This window comes from Phasianus colchicus, chromosome 7, assembly GCF_987193195.1.
Source record: "Phasianus colchicus chromosome 7, bPhaCol1.hap1.1, whole genome shotgun sequence".
Classification (NCBI taxonomy): Eukaryota; Metazoa; Chordata; class Aves; order Galliformes; family Phasianidae; genus Phasianus; species Phasianus colchicus.
This window is the reverse complement of record NC_143442.1, coordinates 17485812-17505614: the sequence shown is the minus strand read 5'-3', so window position 1 is coordinate 17505614 and position 19803 is coordinate 17485812. Positions and strand designations below refer to the sequence as shown.

The following is a 19803-nucleotide window of genomic DNA, read 5'->3' as shown; positions in this document are numbered from 1 at the left end:
CATCAGAAAGCCATCTTTATTTCTATGGGGCAGTATGTATGGTGAATTTTATCTTACAAGCCTCTTCTCATTGAAAATCTGGTATGCTTCTTGTAAAGAGCTGCAATAATAATCACACAAGTTAAGCTAAACATAAAAATGCTAAATTGAATCAGAAGCTGATATTTGAAACACAACAATAAAATGCCTTTTCCCACCAAGAATTCTGTTAAGTATTCCACTGTTGATGTAACAGAGTATTTCTTTAGCATGCTGTTCTTGTATACCTGAATTTAACTCCACACAGATCACTAGATGAATAAGCACACTACAAACATTATTCAATAAATTCAATAATAATTAAGTATCACGTGGGGAAGAAAAACAGTTATTTTTTTCAACATAAATGGTTATTTTTTTGTTTTGTTGTTCTTTTTAAAACTAAATTTGTTATGGAGCATTTTATATAATTATAAGAAACTGTATGGATTATAAACAGCTCTGAAGGTTGTATGATATTATATCTTAAGATCTCACCAAATCAGTTGAGGTCAGTGTGCCAGGAAGACTTGTCAGTATTAATCATATATTTCCACAGCCAATTTCTCTTCTGGTATAGAGCAACTTACCAAGGGACATTGCACTGATTTCCATGTATTTAACAAAGACTCACCTGGGAATAAGTCATGTTATTGTTGATTATGTCTTGTCCATATGCTTTAGCACATAATGAGACTTTTTATATCACTGAACTGGAATTTCAGTGTCCACACAATTAAAAAATCAGCTGTCAGTGGCAGACCTGATATGTTGGCTATTTAGCATATGCCCCAGCTCTTCACCAGAACATATCTCAAAGTTACCTTTGCACCCAGTAAACTCTTTTCTTTGCTCAGCAGCATTACAAAGACTGGATTTTGGCAATGCTATACACCACATATGTATACAGCTTTTCAAAAGAATGAACCTGTAAGAACAAGATAATCATCAATACCAAACTTTACCTTTGATAATGCTAGCAAGTCCTTTTCTGATACCATGCCTCTAGATTTCAAAAGTATTTAGTCACTCAGACTACAGGATATTTATCAAGACTACTATCAACTATTAGACACTCTTCAAGTACTATGATGCTAGATTATTAAAAAAAAAAAAAAAGGTTTTCTGAATATCATGATAAGGAAATAAGGAAATTATTCTCAGAGGAATCTACTTTTCAGAAACTCAGAATGTACTTTGTGTCTTCACAGAAGACAGTAACACATGGTTCAAAAGCAGCAATATACTGATTATCATAGCTACACATATCTTTTATGTCACGCTTACCAACAGCATTGCCAGTCATGCTTTCATCAGCAATACAGTACAGGATGAGAGAGAGTTTTTACTTTAGCTCTCAATATAGAAACTGAAAGTGGAAAGCAGCTTGCCTTACAGAGAAGCATTGCAAAAAGCAGCAGCCAAGTTTAGGTCAGGAAGTTTTTGAAATAAATTACTTTCTGAACCTTCACAACATCTCATAGCGTCATACAATTCTGCTTCACTTACAGCCAGGCCACTTTGAGCTTCTAATAGATCTTTCTTTGTTTCCATGATAATTATCACAGAGAAGTTAAACAGCTCTTACATAAACTCTTTTAATGAAGCCCGAAATTTCATGATTGGCCAGGATGCAACTAATTGCTGTTAAAATCAAAATTTAAGTGACAGAAGGAGCAAAGAGCAGAATAGACAGAAGCAGTAAGATGGCATTAAGGGAAACCATTATTTTCACTTTGCATTAATTTCCATTCCTCCCAAATACCTGTGAAAATGTTAAATAATGGGAAATACATATGTTTTTCTTGCTATTTGTGCTATTTGTATGTCACTATAAAAATGAGATGATATCTGTCTTATATAGTAATATGATGTTCAAACTTACACAGTTTCCCGTACAGCTACGTTGCCTATAAAAATGACTAGGTGGCTAAATATAATTGTAGTTCCACTGGTATAGCTAAGTAGAATCTCTTTCTAATGCTTATACAGTCATAATAATTCCATCAGTTCAAGAAAACCCAGAATATTGTGAATCAAGGCTAAATGATTATGTGCTGATTTTGCAAATACTGCAGAAAAGCATGATCCTTAAATTACTGTCCTCTCTGAACTTTAAAGATATTCATATTCATTTTATTCTACTCATTCATGAGCATTTGATAAATGAAGATATTTGCAAGGGTGTTCAATGAAAGCAAAAGCATTGTACGTAGCAGTGCAAATATTTGCAAAAGCAGACTTGTTGCAAGCCACTTTTAAAGGCTCTTTAATTCACACAAATAGTGGAAAGATATTTCTGAAGCAGCATGGGACTGCTGCTCTATAAGGATTAATTAAGCTAACTACAAGGTGAAACAATATCTCACAATTTAATATCATTCACTGTGACACATAATATGACAGTGGGATGTGATCAGTTCATAAACAAACCAAAGACTTAATTTTTCAGAGTAGGAAAGAATTTTGAATAATGAATATTTGTAAATCAAAGTATGACTAATCATGTAAGTTATCATTACAAAAGAGAAGATAAAAAGCTATTTAATAAGTGTATTTTAACTCTACTTTTTTATCAAACTGAAAGCAACATCATATTGCACTATGGTGTTGTAAATATTACGATCACATTTAATATGTGAGATGCAAATCATACTGGAACTGAAGACCTTTTGGTCCAAACACTGCAACTCATTCACTGGACTGCTGAACTGTATTTGTTACCCAAAGATAAGAATAAGCTGAAGTTTTTCGGGGCAGACAATTTTAGATGTCTGGGGAGGTAGTCTGTTTGCAAGCATAAATTAAATAGCTATGGAAAGACTGAATTGGGTCAGATTTTGTCATCAGTTTTCTCTTTGCACCTCTACACTTGTAAGTGTGGGTGTAAGTAAGAGCAGAACTGATCTCTGAATGTTTGACCAGCCAAACACCCATTTAGTATAAGCTTTTTTTTTTTTTTTTTTTTTTTTTTTTTTTTTTTACCAAATGATGGTCACATGCTTTGACTGTGGAAATTAAATGATTTCATGCTTAATGGTGCTTCAAGGACTGTATATTAACTTCCAAAATAAATAAATGCTTACATGAGTACTGAAGAAAAAGCATTTCTAAGGAAACTTGTAAAAAAAAATAATCATGGCTATCATAAGTTTGCAAGTTACCAACATTACAATCTAGAATACAATATTATGAAAGTTTTCCAAATCAGTTCACAGCCCTTCATTATCGACACAATTTACAAATGGTCTTATTAAGATTCTTAAGAGAAAGTTGGTGAGTTACGTACCCTGTCTTCCTATGAAAGGAAAGAAAACCCTTCAAAACTAGAATCCTGAAAATTTTACCAACAAGATTGGCAAAGGTACATAGCATGCACTGCCAAATACAGTTAGAACATAATGAAAAGTATAGCATCTAAACCATAGAAATGTTGGGGCTGCCAATCTCAGCTGACCATGCTGTGATGCAAGTCCCGTGGCTCAGCGGAGAGCAGTTGTGCATGTTTGTACTTTATTGCAATGAATGGGACAGGTTAGCTGAAAAACATGCAGGCCAGTCAATATCCATTAAAAAGTGATTATATAATATATATATATATATATGTATAATTTGCTTAGGTAACCTGTGTAAAATTGGTGACACGATGCTCTGCCTCGACTAAAAGGTACCAGAGCTGCACTCTTGACTGATCCAGCTTGGTTCTACTCCTGTGAGAAGTAAGAATGGTAGGAAATGAAGTTCAGGACACAGCACCTCTGCTTTTTTTTGAGCTGGAAATTCTTATACAATTATATTGGCTGAGTAAAGATCCAATACCGTAATTCAGAATAATATGAATATATGTGAGAATACAAGACAGTAAGTATCTTTTAGATTACTGAATACTGCCTAAAGTAAAATATACACTACTATGATGCCTGCAACAGTATTAGGAGATATCACATTTTCTAAGGCATTTAAAAATACCTTGTAATTCTGCACAGCGTAATTGTGAGCCTGAAAGTTATCCTAAGAATAAAAATCTAATTATTACACAGAAAGCAAGCACTACAAAATTTTCTACATACATCATCCACATAATACTTAAAAAGCTAAAAATGAAAAAATATATTTACAGCTTTTGTGCTGGAAAGCAGCAGTGCATCTCAAGTCTACATAGTTTCATGAGCAGGATAACAGCCTCAGCATAATGTCCCCATATATGCTAATGAGCCTACTTTTATGATATCAGTTTATTTAGGGTGTGTTCATTATTGCAATGTATTCAGCCAGTAAAATTCCTATGGGCACAATGTTTTCATAACTATTTCTTTTTAGGTTTCAAAGGCAACCTTCTAGAAAATTCTGGTCAGTTTTTCATAACGTAAATCCATAGCTACTGGCATGTACAATATTGTATGTATTGTTCCTAGAAGGGTATAAGCAAGTTTTTATTTTCATCAAAATACTAGAAAAGATATATGTTATAACAATGATTCACCAAACATTAGCATGCTTAATTGAAACTTGCTAATAAATTATAATTATTCTGTAGAAATTCATCTTATTGCTCTACATCACAAGGAATACATGTATGCATGTTTACATACAGAAATGCAAAAAAGCAAACAGACACACTCATCAGGATCTGGACAGATGACCTCACAGCACACTGATGCCTAAGCTGCCTTTCGTTTGGTATTCTGCTAACTGAAGGTGGTTTGGTGCCAATTTCTATCTTGAGAGCTTCTAATTTGTGTTTGTAAGCACTAAGGTGTCTGCAGATCAACAGTCAGCAACAGCAGATTCATATAAATGGGATCACATGAGAGGGCATGTTAGGGCACATGAAGGCACATTATGGCATGACAAAAAACATGAAGTTTTGAACAAAAAGTCATTTGCTGTTATTTTTTAGTTTAAAAAAAAAAAAAGTCGCCTTTTGCTAATTTCATGACAGAGCATTGGTGTGTAATTAATACGCCTCTGTTCTTCTCTGTACCAAAAACCATAGTTGATAAGAATTATCTAGTGAAGAGTAGGAATTAGAATTGGGATAAAAAACTGCATTTTAGTGAGTAAGAATATTTTATCTACTGACTATTTGATGTTAAAAATTTAAAAACAGAATTTGTAGCAGAGAAAGATTTATTTCTCAAAACAGATGTCAGTGTTTACTGGCACTGCCAGAAGTCATGTTCCTTCTTGCTCAGATCATTTTCTGTGCAATATTTGCAGATTCAGCATGGAGAATACTTCACTGCATTTTCAAAAGTAGATTTCAGCATCAAAATAATTTAATAATCACTAATGAAAATGTTTAAAGTACTTCTTCCTGTTACTGGAATGACGAGAGTATTTAAATTAGTGCAATTCAACTACATTTCCAAATTACTTTTCACAGAGAAGTAGTCAATTAAAAATTATCAGAGCTATAATTCATTTTGATAACATTTCAGCTAATATGTACATAGCTTCAGAACCTTAAAAGAAAAAGAACAAGCGCAGGGAAAGCATTACAGCACTCCTTAAATCATGATTTACTAATACCAGGATGTGGGCAGTGCCATTTATGCAGTAATATCATCTGAAGTGTCACTGTCAGTTAAAATATATCTGCAAAATAAACTAACAATATCTTCTTCATACATTCCAACTGCAGTATTTAGAATGTTCTATCAGTAATGTCTTAGGCTGCCAGCACTGTTGAAATGGATTGAAATGCTACACTAATACTAACTTTACAGACAACTGCAGAATACAGACTAATATTTGTTACTCCACTAAGATAGCAATAAATATTTCTTCTTGTGATGAAGAAATCCAAAGTATTACATTTCGTAGGTCTGAAATTTAACTTATGGCCCTTTATTCCCAAACTTTCAGTACATCCTCTGGATATCACTAGTTGTTAAGCAATGAAAAGACTGAAAATGATAGATCTACTTGAAGATGATAAGAAGGACAAAAAAAAGAATAAACCCAGAAGATAAAGGCATATATTTAGTTATATAATCAACCTCTTCATTGCACAAAATAACTAAAGACCAAACTAAAAGAACTTCTGTTCTGTTGTACACGCAAGGCATGGTTATGACAAGTAAAATAGGCAGTAATGCAAACAATCTGTAAAAAAATATTTTTGAAAGAACAATAAAGAATTGTCTGAAGAGAAACAAAAAAATATGACTGTGTGATGCAGACAGTGCAAGAAAGAATCTTAGGGTAAGAATTAATAGAATCTTATCCATATTCATATCCTTCCATTCAAGAATGAAGAAATCCATTATAAACATCTTTCTGTTTGTTTATGTCTATATCACAGCATGCAGTACTATTCAAAAATGCCCATGCTAATCCTGAATGAACTAGCATTAGTATTGAGCATAGCACAGACTAACTACACTTGAGGTGGTGTGCCTCCACCATACACAATTAATTGCACAGAGCACTGGGTTAAAACGCTAATGAAAGGTTTGACATCCTCTGCTACTCACTAAATGTTAGCTTGGAGTCATCCATTTGGCACCATGTTGTGCCAGAGATGCCTTTTATTATTTTCACAGTAGATAACAGATGCAAGCATGTTCAAGTTTAAAAAATGACAGTGAGTAGCTATATGAAAGGATATTGTACTGAGAAATAAAGCTTCATAACTTTTCCATGCAAGGACATCAGTTCTTCAGCAGTTCAGCTACTATCAGATGGTTATTAATGATACGTATGAAATTATCTAATGATGCCAGTCCAGTGTAGCAATATGATGTATCCAAATGGGTTGTTTTGGGTTTTTTTTTTGATTTTATCAAAAAGATTAAAAGCATCAGAATTAACTATTAATTTGATAGGAAGCTCTCCAGAAAGAAGGAAGAAGCAAATAACTATACTGATTAAGTAAATATGGAGAAACTGATACAACACTTTCCAACATTTTGTAAGACTTCCATTATCCAAGGCTATTAAATTGGTGCATTTTCTTGTTAGTGAATAAATACAATAAAATAGGGAGAAAAAGAAAATATTATTAAGAAATATATATCTTACACAGCTTGATTTTTAAGTTAAATACAATACTGTACTATCATCTCATTCAAAATTTGCAACCTTACATCAGTTTATCTCAAATACATTTACAAGTTTTCATACACTGGTATACAGTAATTAAATATAGATTTTTATTCAACACCAGTAATTTTAGGAAACTAAAATGAATCAGAGAATTTTTAAGATAGAAGTAGTCTTACCTCTTTGCTTTCTTCCAGGTCTGACTCGCTGCTAAACTCTTCTGTATTTAAATTTTCAAAATCAGATTCCCCAACTGCAATTGGTACTGTTACAGTGAGACTTGGGTTGTTTATGAAGGACATGTAATCACTTTCATCAACAACATATTTTTCCACGCTGCTGCCTATGCCACTGGTAGTTCCATTCCCTTCTTTAAGGTAGGCAAGGTTTTTACCTATATCTACTATCGTGTGGTTGGAAATACAGCTGTCCTTTTTGTTGTTTAGGTCTTCAAGAGGTTTGATTTCATCTAAAACTTTCTGCTTTCTTACAAAGGCTTTTTGGATGAATTCACGCACTTTTCTCTTCACAAAATCTATGCCCTTCTGAATCCTTGCCACAGCAATCTGGAGATTATTCATTTCATTATCATCATCTGTAGCTGCAAGGTTGTCTGAACTAAAGGAGCTCAGGAGCAAGGCCAGAAACAGGTTGAGTACCTGAAAGACAGTAAGGATATAATATTTTGGATCTCTTATTTTTAAGTCATAAAATAATGTGACTAAGCGTTATTTGATATGACATAAATTTTATCACAACAAGCACTTTATCCAACTCACATTCTTGCTACTCTTATCTCTGGTATTTTTTTATAACTTACTGAAAATATTTTTAAATTACATATCTTGACCAATATAGGTGAAAATTTAACCCTTGACTTTCTCCTTTCTACTCCACACTGGAAGTCGTGCATGTCTGCTCTCTAAAATGCCATAAGGAAAAAGGATATAACATAATGTAGTATGCAAGAGATGCAAGTCATTTCTTCAGTGGTGTTCACAGACGAGGGGAATGCAGGCAGACTCCAGTCTTCTACAGCTCAGAAGACCATAATTTCAGTTTGCTAAATTCAGGATAAAACAAAATATGTCTTTGTCCTGAATACAATGTTTGTATATTTTTGTATATATGTCATACCTTTTTTTTTTTTTTTTGTGCCAGAAAACTAGCTATAAGGTAAAAATCCTTAGATGTGATATACCTTGGTTTTAGGAAGCTTTTTCATACTGTCATTACACAATACAAACACAGCAGATGAATTTGGGCTATATGTAATTATGTTAGCATAAGCGAAAACTTCACTAAAAACGATAGTTACAAATATTTATCAATTATTTCTGTTCAATTTTGCTGTATGTTTAGAAGGTAAGCCATAGGAGCCTCAAATTAGTCTGGTTAAACTTGGTATTTTGGTATCTCTGTGAAAAAGCATATTTATAAAATTTAAGACATATTTATAATTTTTTTTTGCATGGTATCAAAGAGAGACGTGATGCTACTACTCATAAGAAAATACTACAATTAGGAATAACTATGGCAAGCTGCTTTTTACTCAAAACCAGTATGGCATTTAATAATGAAATACTAGCGTGGAAATGTTGGGTAGGAAAAACGAAATGCAAGTATATACAGAAGGGTGAAAAGCTAGCAAGGCAGAAGTGCTGCAGAAATAGGCATATAGAGTGCATCAGGAAAACAATACTGGTACTGAAACCTCTTATGTCATTTGGGGATACATAATGAGGAATGTTATGTGTAAGACATGGAGTGTAACTATTCCGTATTATTCAATACTTGTGTCTCTAGAATGCTGTTTGGGAGTAATTAGAAGGCCAGGAATGAAAGAAATAAGTAGTTTACAAGTCATCAATTATGAGAAAAAATTGAACAGCCACGTTATTTTGATTGAGAAACAAAACTGAAATTGGAAAAAGTAAGCTGACCAGCAATATAAATGTTAACAAGACCAACTATTTCCCATAACTATTTGAGACTAGGCAGTTTAATTGGCTGCAATGGTGGTCTAACTTGGATTTTTTTTAAGGCATTTTAATGGAAATATCTTATTAAAATAATTCAGCTATGATCTTACTAAAGAGGTTACAAACTCACTAAGGATTTAAAAGAATTAAAAAACAAAACAAAACAAAAACACTTTTCATAGTTTATCAAGGTATACTTGAACCTGGCTTTGAGAAAGGGCAAATGAATCACATGATTTCTTAAAGAGTCTTCATTTCTGATTTCTAAACTACGAAAAGCAGGAAATACATTCTTACATGTTTTAAAAAGTCCCACTGATTACGTACCACTAGGTTTCCAATCACCATGACCATCATGAAGACAGTAAGGCACATGGTTTGGCCTGCAACCTCCATGCAGTCCCACATCGTTTCTATCCATTCTCCACACAGCACTCGGAATACAATCAAGAAAGAGTGGAAAAAGTCATGCATGTGCCAGCGTGGAAGTTCGCAGTCGCTAGAGATCTTGCAGACACATTCCTTGTAGCTTTTCCCAAACAGCTGCATCCCAACCACAGCAAAAATGAACACAATGATGGCCAGCACCAGGGTCAAATTGCCCAAAGCTCCCACTGAATTGCCAATAATCTTAATCAGCATATTTAGAGTTGGCCAAGATTTTGCCAACTTGAAAACTCGAAGCTGCAAAACAGAAGAACGGTATACAATTATTCACATCATTAACTGTAATTAATCATTGCTATACATTTCATATTCTAATTATGATGTGTTTAAAGCATGTCTAATGCTATTTCTATAAACTTTAGTTACAAAATTTATCTTACCAGTTCTTTGTATAGTACTAAACACTGGTAAGTCCTGATTCAACTCACAAGAAACCAAAAATACTCTCTCTATGCTCATTTCACTGCAATTCTTACAAAGTCTTTAATTCAGGCTTTGCTTTTTTGTGTGATTGTAGAGATCTAAAAACAAATTGAACTTGTTGGACAAATTGGACAAACTACTCTGTTAATTTTCTGGAAATATTACTAAAAATAAATCAATGCATGTGCGATGTGATCAGTTCTACAAGATTATAACTGCTTAAGCTTTTCCAGATCTCTTTCTTCTTAATTGTCAGAGAGATGGAAGAAATGGTTTTCCTAGAAAGATAAACAAACTAGAGTTGTTAATGATGGGCACGGAAGTTCCTTGCAAGAATATCTCACAACTTTTCTGTTATGGAAAATTAACACCACATGTGTCAAAGTTTGTCATACAACATTGAAAAAAAGTGGACAAAAGTAAATGTTATATCGAAGTGCAACATGAAACAGAAAAAAAAGGAATGCAATTGGAAAGAAATAGCATATATTCAGATAATCAAAGGAATCGAAATGTAAATCCTGTTTAATGGAATAAGACATAAGTAATATACATAGATGCAAAGGAAAATACAGAATTCCATTACCGAATGAGAAGTCAATCCTATAGATACTAGATTTTAGGAAAATACAATATAATGATTACAGAGAACCAGAAAGTGGATGAATTTAAGCCTCATGTTTTTTAAAGGGAATTTATTTAAAACGTTTCAGGCTTGCTTTATGTAAGGCAGGAGCTGATGACTAGGAACTTTAGTTTCATTTCTCTTACTATGCATGTCTTTTTAAAAGAGTATTTGAACATTAAATTGTCTGCTAGCCTAGTCTTCAGCAAGACCAAGGCTTTTCAAGTTCCCATTCATAACAGATCTATCTAATAACTGACAGAGATAATGGAGAAAGATAGAGGCTTTGGAACAGAAAATCTGTTACACAGTAGAGATACCTGGGGAGAAGATGATAAAGAAGAGTAAAGGAAGGTTGCTACTGATGAAAAGTCCCTATCCAAAGAAAAATCTTAACACTACTTTCTTCTAGCCATGCAAACAAACTGGTAATAGAAGTTTATCAGCTAAAACTGTCAATAAACTTTTATTAATTAATCAGTTATTTACTGTTTTATTTATCTTCAGTCACAAGTCTGAGGGTCTGTGCCTCTTGCATTCTTTATTCCCACATCTATATTAAAAAAAAAAAAACTCTAACAGACAATTTAAAAAGGTAATTCTTAAAGCACACTCACTGCAAACAGAACTGATTTTTACAATGTCTTGAAAAAGAAACAGACATTATTAAAGTAATATATAAAACTTGGCATGATAGGTACTTGCCACCTAGTGGGTATGCAATTTAGTATTTTATAAGTTCTTATACAGGGAACTTCTGATTCAGCCAAATACATAATGTACAACTGAAAAATGAAAGACCTAACTGTATAAATATAAAAATATAACGTAGAAATAGATATTAATTAGAATATTTACCAATCGGAATGATCGAAGGACAGATAATCCTTCTACATTTGCAAGGCCAAGTTCCATTAAACTAAGACTCACAATAAAACCATCAAAAATATTCCAGCCCTCTTGAAAATAATAATAAGGATCCATGGCAATTATCTTGAGAAACATTTCTGCTGTGAAAATTCCAGTAAACACCTGCAAGAAAAATACAGTTTCTTACTCCATTTTAATAAGAAATTCTTATTATTTTTTAAATGTAACAGCATCAACTTTTTAAAAGTTATATCCTCAGTAAGCAATCCGTGGTGGATCTGAATACCTTCTCTACATTCCCATACATTAGGTTAGGAATTAAATTCAGATTTAAGCTCACATATGCAGTTCCTATTTACCTCACAAGGAAGAGATAAATAGGACGCTTCCTATCCATGTGTGTGCTAATATGCGCACATAAATAGTGATATATTGTATCACTTCTGATTTTAGTACTCCAATTTCCTCCTCAGATCTCATCTTTGCTCTTAGGACAGCTTTTTTCTTCTAGGGATAAAAATAAGTTTATAAAAAGAAAAAAAAAAAGTTAACAAAAAAAGTAACATTGAGCAGAACTATTCTTCTTTGGGATAGCCTGCAAATAGCACTGTCACACTTTTTCACCATCTCCTGTTATGTCACAATAAATATTCTGTGCTCACTGGATCTTTCCTCTCTATATCCCCTTGAACATCTAGGACACCAGGAGGAATGAATAAGGTGCAGAACAGGTGTGGGAACAGATCTGGAGGTTCCTTCCGTTTTTAAGAATCCATTCAAGAGAAAACATTAGATTAATTTCTATAACTATTTTCCATGAGGGAACCTGAAGGATTTTAAAATGAAAATGCATTTTGACTTAATAAATCTTCTGCAAAGGAGAATTGAACTCCATACAACACGAATGGATAAATACACAAATGTCAACAGAAAAGCTTAAATATAAATTCAACTATTCTAAGCCTTTTAAATATTTAGTCAGCATTTTCTTTTAAACATATGTACATAAGTAACACAAGTATCATTTAAGAAAAATGTATTTGACATACATGGTACATCACAGAAGACTTACAAGGTTTCCTACTGAAAGGACACCACTAAACTGTTCTGTCATTGGATAGTGCTCCATGGCCATGAACAGAGTGTTTAGAACAATGCAGATAGTAATGGCCAGATCAACAAAAGGGTCCATCACAATCAAGTTTACAATATGTTTGACTTTCAGCCAGGGAGTGCAGCAGTCCCAAATCAAGCAAGTGTTAGCAAATTTATACCAGCATGGTGGGCATTTCTGTCTTGATTCCTCAAGTTCTAGAGAGAAAAAGGTAAACAACATTTTAACATATTTCTCATAAAATTTCTATATCCTATTAGTATAACCTGGGTATTTCCATTAGGCCTCTGCTATTTCCAAGTTATTTTTAATAGACTTTATTGATGTAACAGTCAAGGCTAATGTCCAAAGTAAAAAAAAAAACAGCACTTTACGAATTATAATAATCTGTCCCATTATATTTTACATAGAGTAGAGAAAGAAAGAATACTAAATATTCACTATATAGAATGACCATTCACAAATGCTGCATACAATGTAAAAGTAGACACCTGTCTTAGGAATCTAGTCATATAGAACAAAATATTTGAAATTTTACTTCTAAAGGATAAACACTTAAAAAGAACCCAAATTTAGGATTGCTTTTCCAAATATATCAGTCATACAGAAAAAAAAAGACAAAACTCAACGCCTCCAGGCACAAATCTCACCTTGTCTGTAACTTTAGGCCCACTGAGCTCCATTAAAGAAAGGCACTACTAATTAGTGTGTTGTGAATTCACTAGCACTTGCACTGTAATAAAAAAATTCTATTTCACATACCTTCCATTGTGTTTGTGAGCATGCTGGCTATACTCATTGCTCGCTGCCTTGCACTAGGATCCGTTAGGTAGTCCATAGGAACATGGTAAGAACTAGACCTTCTTTTTCTTAAGTCAGTTTCTGTAGTAGTGCCCTGAAAATAAAACACTGATAAAATAGACTATCAAATGTTCATTTCATAAGAACAATACTGTAAATCATTATAAAGATATAATGGTTTTAAACGCTCTGGTAATCTGCCTGATGCTCCATTTATGTTATGATTTTGTGAGAGAATGATGTGTACCTAACTCACTAAACAGTCAGATATGTCAGCAGGACTGCTCTTTTGTGAAGGTGTTTTTAAGTATTTTGCTGAATTGGGAATGAAACATTAGAACAGATTCAAGAAGTTTGTAAACTACAAAAAGTTTCATAATGCTTGTCAATGAGTTCAACCATAAATATCTTCCTTATTATGCAATAAAGTAGCCCACACTTTAGATGTAAGATGCACAAAGAATGAGTGTATTTTCTTAAGATAACTCGTTATTTTCTAACACGTATTTTCAAACAAAGTAAGAGAAAAATATTCATTAATGTTGTCAACACCAAAAAAAAAAAAAATCACTAAAAAAATTAACCATTTGATAGGAATTCTAGCTCATGTAAGTTGTCTTATCATATAGTATTATATCAAAAATATAACGTATGGTCAGCAGGAGGTTAAATACTCATTTAATATATTCCATTAAGTAATTTCTTTATAATTCTTTTTTCATTTTGATATATTGGTTGATATACAAATACAGAACTTCTTCAGTTACCATAGTGAACCAAGTTATTTAATGGCTTACTGCTATTTTGTTAATTTCCAGTGACCTAACATACATTTACACATATCTAGTTAACAAGAGCTAGACAGCTTCAGTTTCTGCTTCAACTTTGAACTGGAATATATGAAAGGAGCATGGACAAAATGGGAATTATTTCCAAGTTACTAAGTTTTGTAGAAACAGTAGTTGATCATACAAGGGGAGGACATCATGCCTGAACTATTGCAGACTTTCTTACATTGCTAGCAGTGGTTGCTTTATCAATCATCACCTCTGGCAGAAGCTGTCCAGTAGGTGACGTCAGAGCTGGAGGCCCACCGACTAAAGAAACTACTCCATTACAATCCACAGTGCTGTGCATCTTCCCATTCACTGGAAGAGGAGGTACCGTCCTGGATGACCTACTGGCCTGACTAATGTTACTGTTGCGCCGTTCACCATGTCTATGAGGAACAAAGAGAGAATCTCTTCTGCTCTCATTGTCTTCAAAAGTGCTGTGCTCATCATCAGCAAAGTCATTTTCAGATCCTACATCTTTTGCTCGACCTCTGAAGCTGAAAAGACTTGTTCTGCTATTGCGCCTTGGGGAAAACAGGGAGCCACGAATACTCAGCAAAGACTGTAGGCAAATAAAAACAGTGATTATCAGATGAAAATTCTTTTAGATGTAATGATTTCTTACAGGGAAAACACAGTGTTAATATGTCTTAAAGGGTAAGATAATCTACAAAGAAATGAACTAGTACAACACCCCCTTAATACACTCCCTTTTGGGTATTAAACAAAGAGCACATAGGTGACAGACACAGACCATTATTTTACACTGTCTATATGACATCGACTGGTTTAATTAGATTAAAAGAAACTGCTTGACAGAATTGCTTCCTCTGCCATTCTGCCTGTTTTATTATCAATTGTTCATAAATTGTATAAGCACATCTAGCCACTATTTATCCCTGGCTGGGGCTAGTCTTAACAGGTTGAATAAAGTTTTTTTTATAAATGTCAGTCTGCACACAGACACAGCTCCCAAATACTGCCCAGTTTAAAAAAAAAAGTACATATTTTTGCAAGTACTTGTCAAGTAGTTCACAATATAGTTTTTCTTTCTTTTTGAAAGTGTTAGCTATCCTGAATATGCAAAGATGTGTATGTAATTTTGCATGAGTATCCTCACTAGTCTTCATCATTTTACTCCTGTGAGTAAATGTTCTGGTATGGGTGAATCAGGATCAGTCAAAATAAAGTTCTAATCTTGCAATTATGCATGTGCTTAACTTTAATTCATGTCAGCGATTCTCCTGACTTGCATGATTTGGCTTTATCATCTGATTTCACCCAGAACCTCTATGAACAGCAGAGCTGGTACATAACAAAGCGATGTCTTTGTTTCTGTTTTGCAACTTAATTTTATGGGTCCAAGCCCCTTGTTCCAGTTATTGCAAAATGCAGAACAAAAAGGCACTCTGCTATCTAAGTATAATACAACAGATGGATACAAAAAGAGAGGGAATATGAGTAGGCAAAATTGATGAGTATGATAAACAGTGGTCTTAGCTCACCTGAAGTCAATTCCCTGTCAAGCTTTCTTAGGCAGCATGATAAAAGAGAGTTTTAAAGAGGGATTTGAGGAAAGCAATGAAGTGTTCTGTGGAAATTCATGGGAACTTCTTCCAAGCATGAAAGGCAGCATACCAGAAAGAGGTCAAAGAAACTCATTTGAAAATTTAACAGGAGGTTATGGATACTCTTGGGTCAGTTAAAGTTGGGACTTGACTTGCTTACTTTAAGTCAAAGTAGGTTGGGAAGAGCTTTAAGCACAGTATGTTTTACAGTATTGAAAACATCTATAGGTAGATAAGTTAACTGGAAGATTAGGTAATAACAGTGAGATACCTCTGTGCTCTCTGCAACAATATTCTTGATGAATGCAGCATTAATAGGGACATAGAAATAAGTCTAAGTTAAAAATAGTTTGCAGCTATGGGTCTAGAGTAGAATTGGGGAAAAAAAGGAGACAGAGAAAAAGAAGGGAACTTGCAACAGGGCCTTGTGGAAATCCCTTAGGAAACTGTCAAAGTGGTAAAAAGATCTTCTAATGCACAACTAAACCAGAACTGAGAGGAGACAAAATAATTAATGTTAGGAAGACTAAGTTTTCAAGGAAACATAATGGTCAGTCACATTGAAGGAAAGTGAAATGTCAAGGAAGATGTTAAAGATATAATATAAACCTGCATTTTGTCTAGGAAAAGGTTATTAAAAACTGTGGTGAGTTGAATTTCTGTTAAGTGTAGTAGCTAGAACCAGAGCGGAAAGGAACTAGGATTGGAAAACCAGAGGGGAGGGGATCACTAGACTATCATACTACATAGTTGTATATGAACTTTGAGATGAAAAAGCAAGAGAAGGAAATTGGATGAGGTATGCTTCATTTCTTAACAGATGGATGAACTGAACTGCAGCTGAGTAAGGCTGCAGTTTGAATGAAGACATGAGTAAGAATATGCACCTAAGGAATCAGATGAGACTTCAACATGAAGTAGAAATCAGTAGATACAAATGTGACATTTTGTGTATGGAACTGAATGAATCATGAATTAAATTCAGCAATGAAATCTTTACAGTGGTTAGTCAGACATTTAACAGCATAAAACAGTGGCAGACCAAGAAAAAAAAAAGTGGAGGCACTGCTATGAAGAAAGTATGTTAGGAGGGAAGAAGAGGGAGGAGTTAACTTGGTAGAAATTACAGTCTAGAAACATTACACTCCCACCACAGTCTGATCAAAAGAGGAAAGTCCTTAATAAGAGTACAACAGATGAAGAGGTTTGAGCTTCTCTGAGAATGGGAGCTGGAGAAAATGATACATGCGAAGGGTATGAATGCACGTGACTTTTTAAAGTGATGAAATAGGCTTTCCAGAGAGAGGACTAGAAGAGGATAAAAGAGGAAGGAGGGAATTTAGAAATATCGGCTAAAAAGAGGAGGATAGCAATTCATAAAGATCAGGAAGAATCAAGAAGGTGGGGATAGAAGGAAGAGTTGAGGCGTAAGTTACACAAAGGGGAAGAGAAAGGACAGGATGGATGTGAGATTGAGATCTGAGTTGCTGAGGGGACAGTCTGAGGCGGGCAAATAAAGAGAAGCTCCTGAAAAGTTTAGAAAGTATGACATAATAAAGCTATCAAATGAAATAAATATCTGGATGGGTGATGCAGATGGTACTCTTCTTGAGTCACTGGTGTATAAATGTAGGAGAACAAATGCAAGGACACAGTGCCACAGATATTTCCACCTTCAAGATAACAAAATTAAAGGTCTTAATTAATTTGCCAAATTTCACGTAAATGTTTATGTTAATTCTACTGGCTTTTACACCCTAAATTTAGCACAATTACATCTGAAAAACATGAAATTCCTTTTTTGAAGCCACTGTTCATGCTATCTTGATGAGCTCATTCTCATTAACAAAATCAGCAAATACAACTCATTCTAATAAATACATATTATTTTGATTTTTTCACAGATAAATTCAAGAAAATCCATCTAATTCATGCAGTTTCATCTTTGATTGCATGTATTAACTTGGTCAGATTTTTAAGATTAAGTGAATCACCTTGCAAGAATTGACCAAACTACACTACAAGCATTTGTTTCTATGATGAGTAGACATTTAAGAGGTAATAATACCATGGTACCTGGTGTGGGGAAGAGAATCTCTTTTCATATGTCAGTCTATTCCCCTCAATGGAAAATCGGAAGCCTTTTCTTTTGATGCTGTCCTCTGACTCGGATTTGCGAAATTCTTCCTCATCCTTCTCACCTTCAGCTTGTTCTTTTTGCTTTTTTTTCTTTCTTCTATTCCTCCTTTCTTTAGCACTCTTCGAACTCAGTTTGGATGCCTCAGAAGAACTTTCAGAGAATCCACCTATTCCACCTACTCCGCTATAATCTCTTGAGTCAGCTGCTGCAGCTGCTGCTGCTGCCTGTATGTACAAATACGCACATATGCAATTTACAACATTTATACAAATACACATACTCACTATTTAAAATTTATTGCTATTTATTGATATCTAAAAAAATAATGAATTTTAAGTAAAATTTTAAGTAATTTTAAGTGATCCCATTTCACTGAAATCATTTTACCATAAGTAAAATTTGAAAAACACTACAGGAACAATAATTGTCCCCTATCTCCATTTCCGTTTTCAAAATCCCAGAATGGCTGAGGTTGGAAGGGACCTCTTGAGGTCACCTCGTCAAACTCTGCAGCACAGAGTCACCTGAATCAGGCTACCCAGCACCATGTACAGACAGCTTGCTTATCTTCAAGTTATCTCCAAGTAAGCAGATTCCACATCTCCAGGCAACTTGTTCAATCATTTGTTCACTCTCACAGTAAATGAAATAATTTCTGTCTCCAATTTGAAATTTTATCTTAATGGTTCTTTTTTATCACTAGTTATGATAGAATCATAGAATCCTTAAGAGTTGGAAGGCATCTCTGAAGGCCATCTAGTCCAACTTCTCTGCTGTGAACGGGGACACCACAGCTACATCAGGCTGCCCAGGGCCTTACCCAGCCTCACCTTGAAAGTCTCCAGGGCAACCTGTTCCACTGCCTCACCATCCTCACTGTAGAAGATTTTTTCCTTATATCTAACCTTTATCTCCCCTCTTTGAGCTTGAAACCATTTCCCCTTGTCATGTCACCACAGACCCAGCTGAAGAGTCTGTCCCCTTCTTTCCTGTAGCTCTTTCAGTATCCTTAGATACTGAAAGGCTTCTATCAGGTCACCTCAGAGCCTTCTTCAGGCTAATGAGCCCCAGCTCTCAGCCTGTCCTGATAGGAGAGGTATTCCATTCTGTGGATCATTTTTATGGCCCTTCTCTGGGTGTGCTCCAACAGGTTAACATCTCTCCTGTACTAAGGACTCCATATCTGGACACAGTACTCCAGGTGAGGTCTCACCAGCATGGAGTAGAGGGGCAGGATCACCTCCCTTGCCCTGGTGGCTATGCTTCTTTTGCTGCAGCCTAGGATACCGTTGGCTTTCTGGGCTAAGGTACATTGCTGGCTCATGTCTGGCTTCCCATCCACCAGTACCCCCAGGTCTTTTTGAGCAGAGGTGCACTCTGTCCTTTCATCCCCCAGCTTGTATTGGTACTGGGGGTTGCCTCAACTCAGATGCAGGATCTTGCATTTGGATTTGCTGACCCTCATGAGGTTCACCTAGGTCCACTGGTCAAGCTTGTATAGGCCCCTCAGGACAGCATCCCGTCCTTCTTGTGTGTCATCTGCATCCCACACCTTGGTGATGTTTAAGGGCTGTGTGGAGAGCAGTTATCAGAGAAGACCAAGGCATAAAATTTGTGAAGTACCTCAGCCTTCTCCTTGTCGTTACCAGATTGCCTATGTCACTCACTAGGGGCATATGCCTTTCCTTTTCTGGTTGAAATACCTGTAGAAGCCTTTCTTGTTCTTTCTGGCATCCTTTGCCAAGTTCAGTCCAAGCTGGGCCTTAGCTTTCCTGACCCCATCCTTACACAACCTCACAGCTTCCTTAATTCTTCCCACGGTACTTGTCCCTTTTTCCATTGCCTGTGCATTTTCTTCTTGCTCTTCAGACTGACCAGCAGGTCCCAGTTCAGCCATGCCAGTCTCTTGCCTTCCTTTCCTGACTTGCTCCACCT

At 34.9% G+C, this 19803-nt stretch overlaps 1 protein-coding gene across 11 annotated transcripts in view; it reads right to left on the bottom strand.

The window, feature by feature from the left end:
- The window catches only part of LOC116232906 (sodium channel protein type 2 subunit alpha), a 189772-nt gene that overhangs the window by 21944 nt on the left and 148025 nt on the right, over window positions 1-19803 (bottom strand). For 8 of the 11 annotated variants that reach the window (XM_090143890.1, XM_090143884.1, XM_090143885.1 and 5 more), the window contains 7 exons: window positions 17805-18092; window positions 14342-14722; window positions 13289-13421; window positions 12485-12723; window positions 11401-11574; window positions 9375-9731; window positions 7245-7724 (listed from right to left, as the gene is read on the bottom strand). In XM_090143890.1, the coding sequence (XP_090000016.1) occupies window positions 7245-7724; window positions 9375-9731; window positions 11401-11574; window positions 12485-12723; window positions 13289-13421; window positions 14342-14722; window positions 17805-18092 (2052 nt within the window). Of the gene's footprint in view, window positions 1-7244; window positions 7725-9374; window positions 9732-11400; window positions 11575-12461; window positions 12724-13288; window positions 13422-14341; window positions 14723-17804; window positions 18093-19803 lie in introns of those variants that run through there. The other 3 variants (XM_090143891.1, XM_090143894.1, XM_090143895.1) reach the window with 2 other exon arrangements.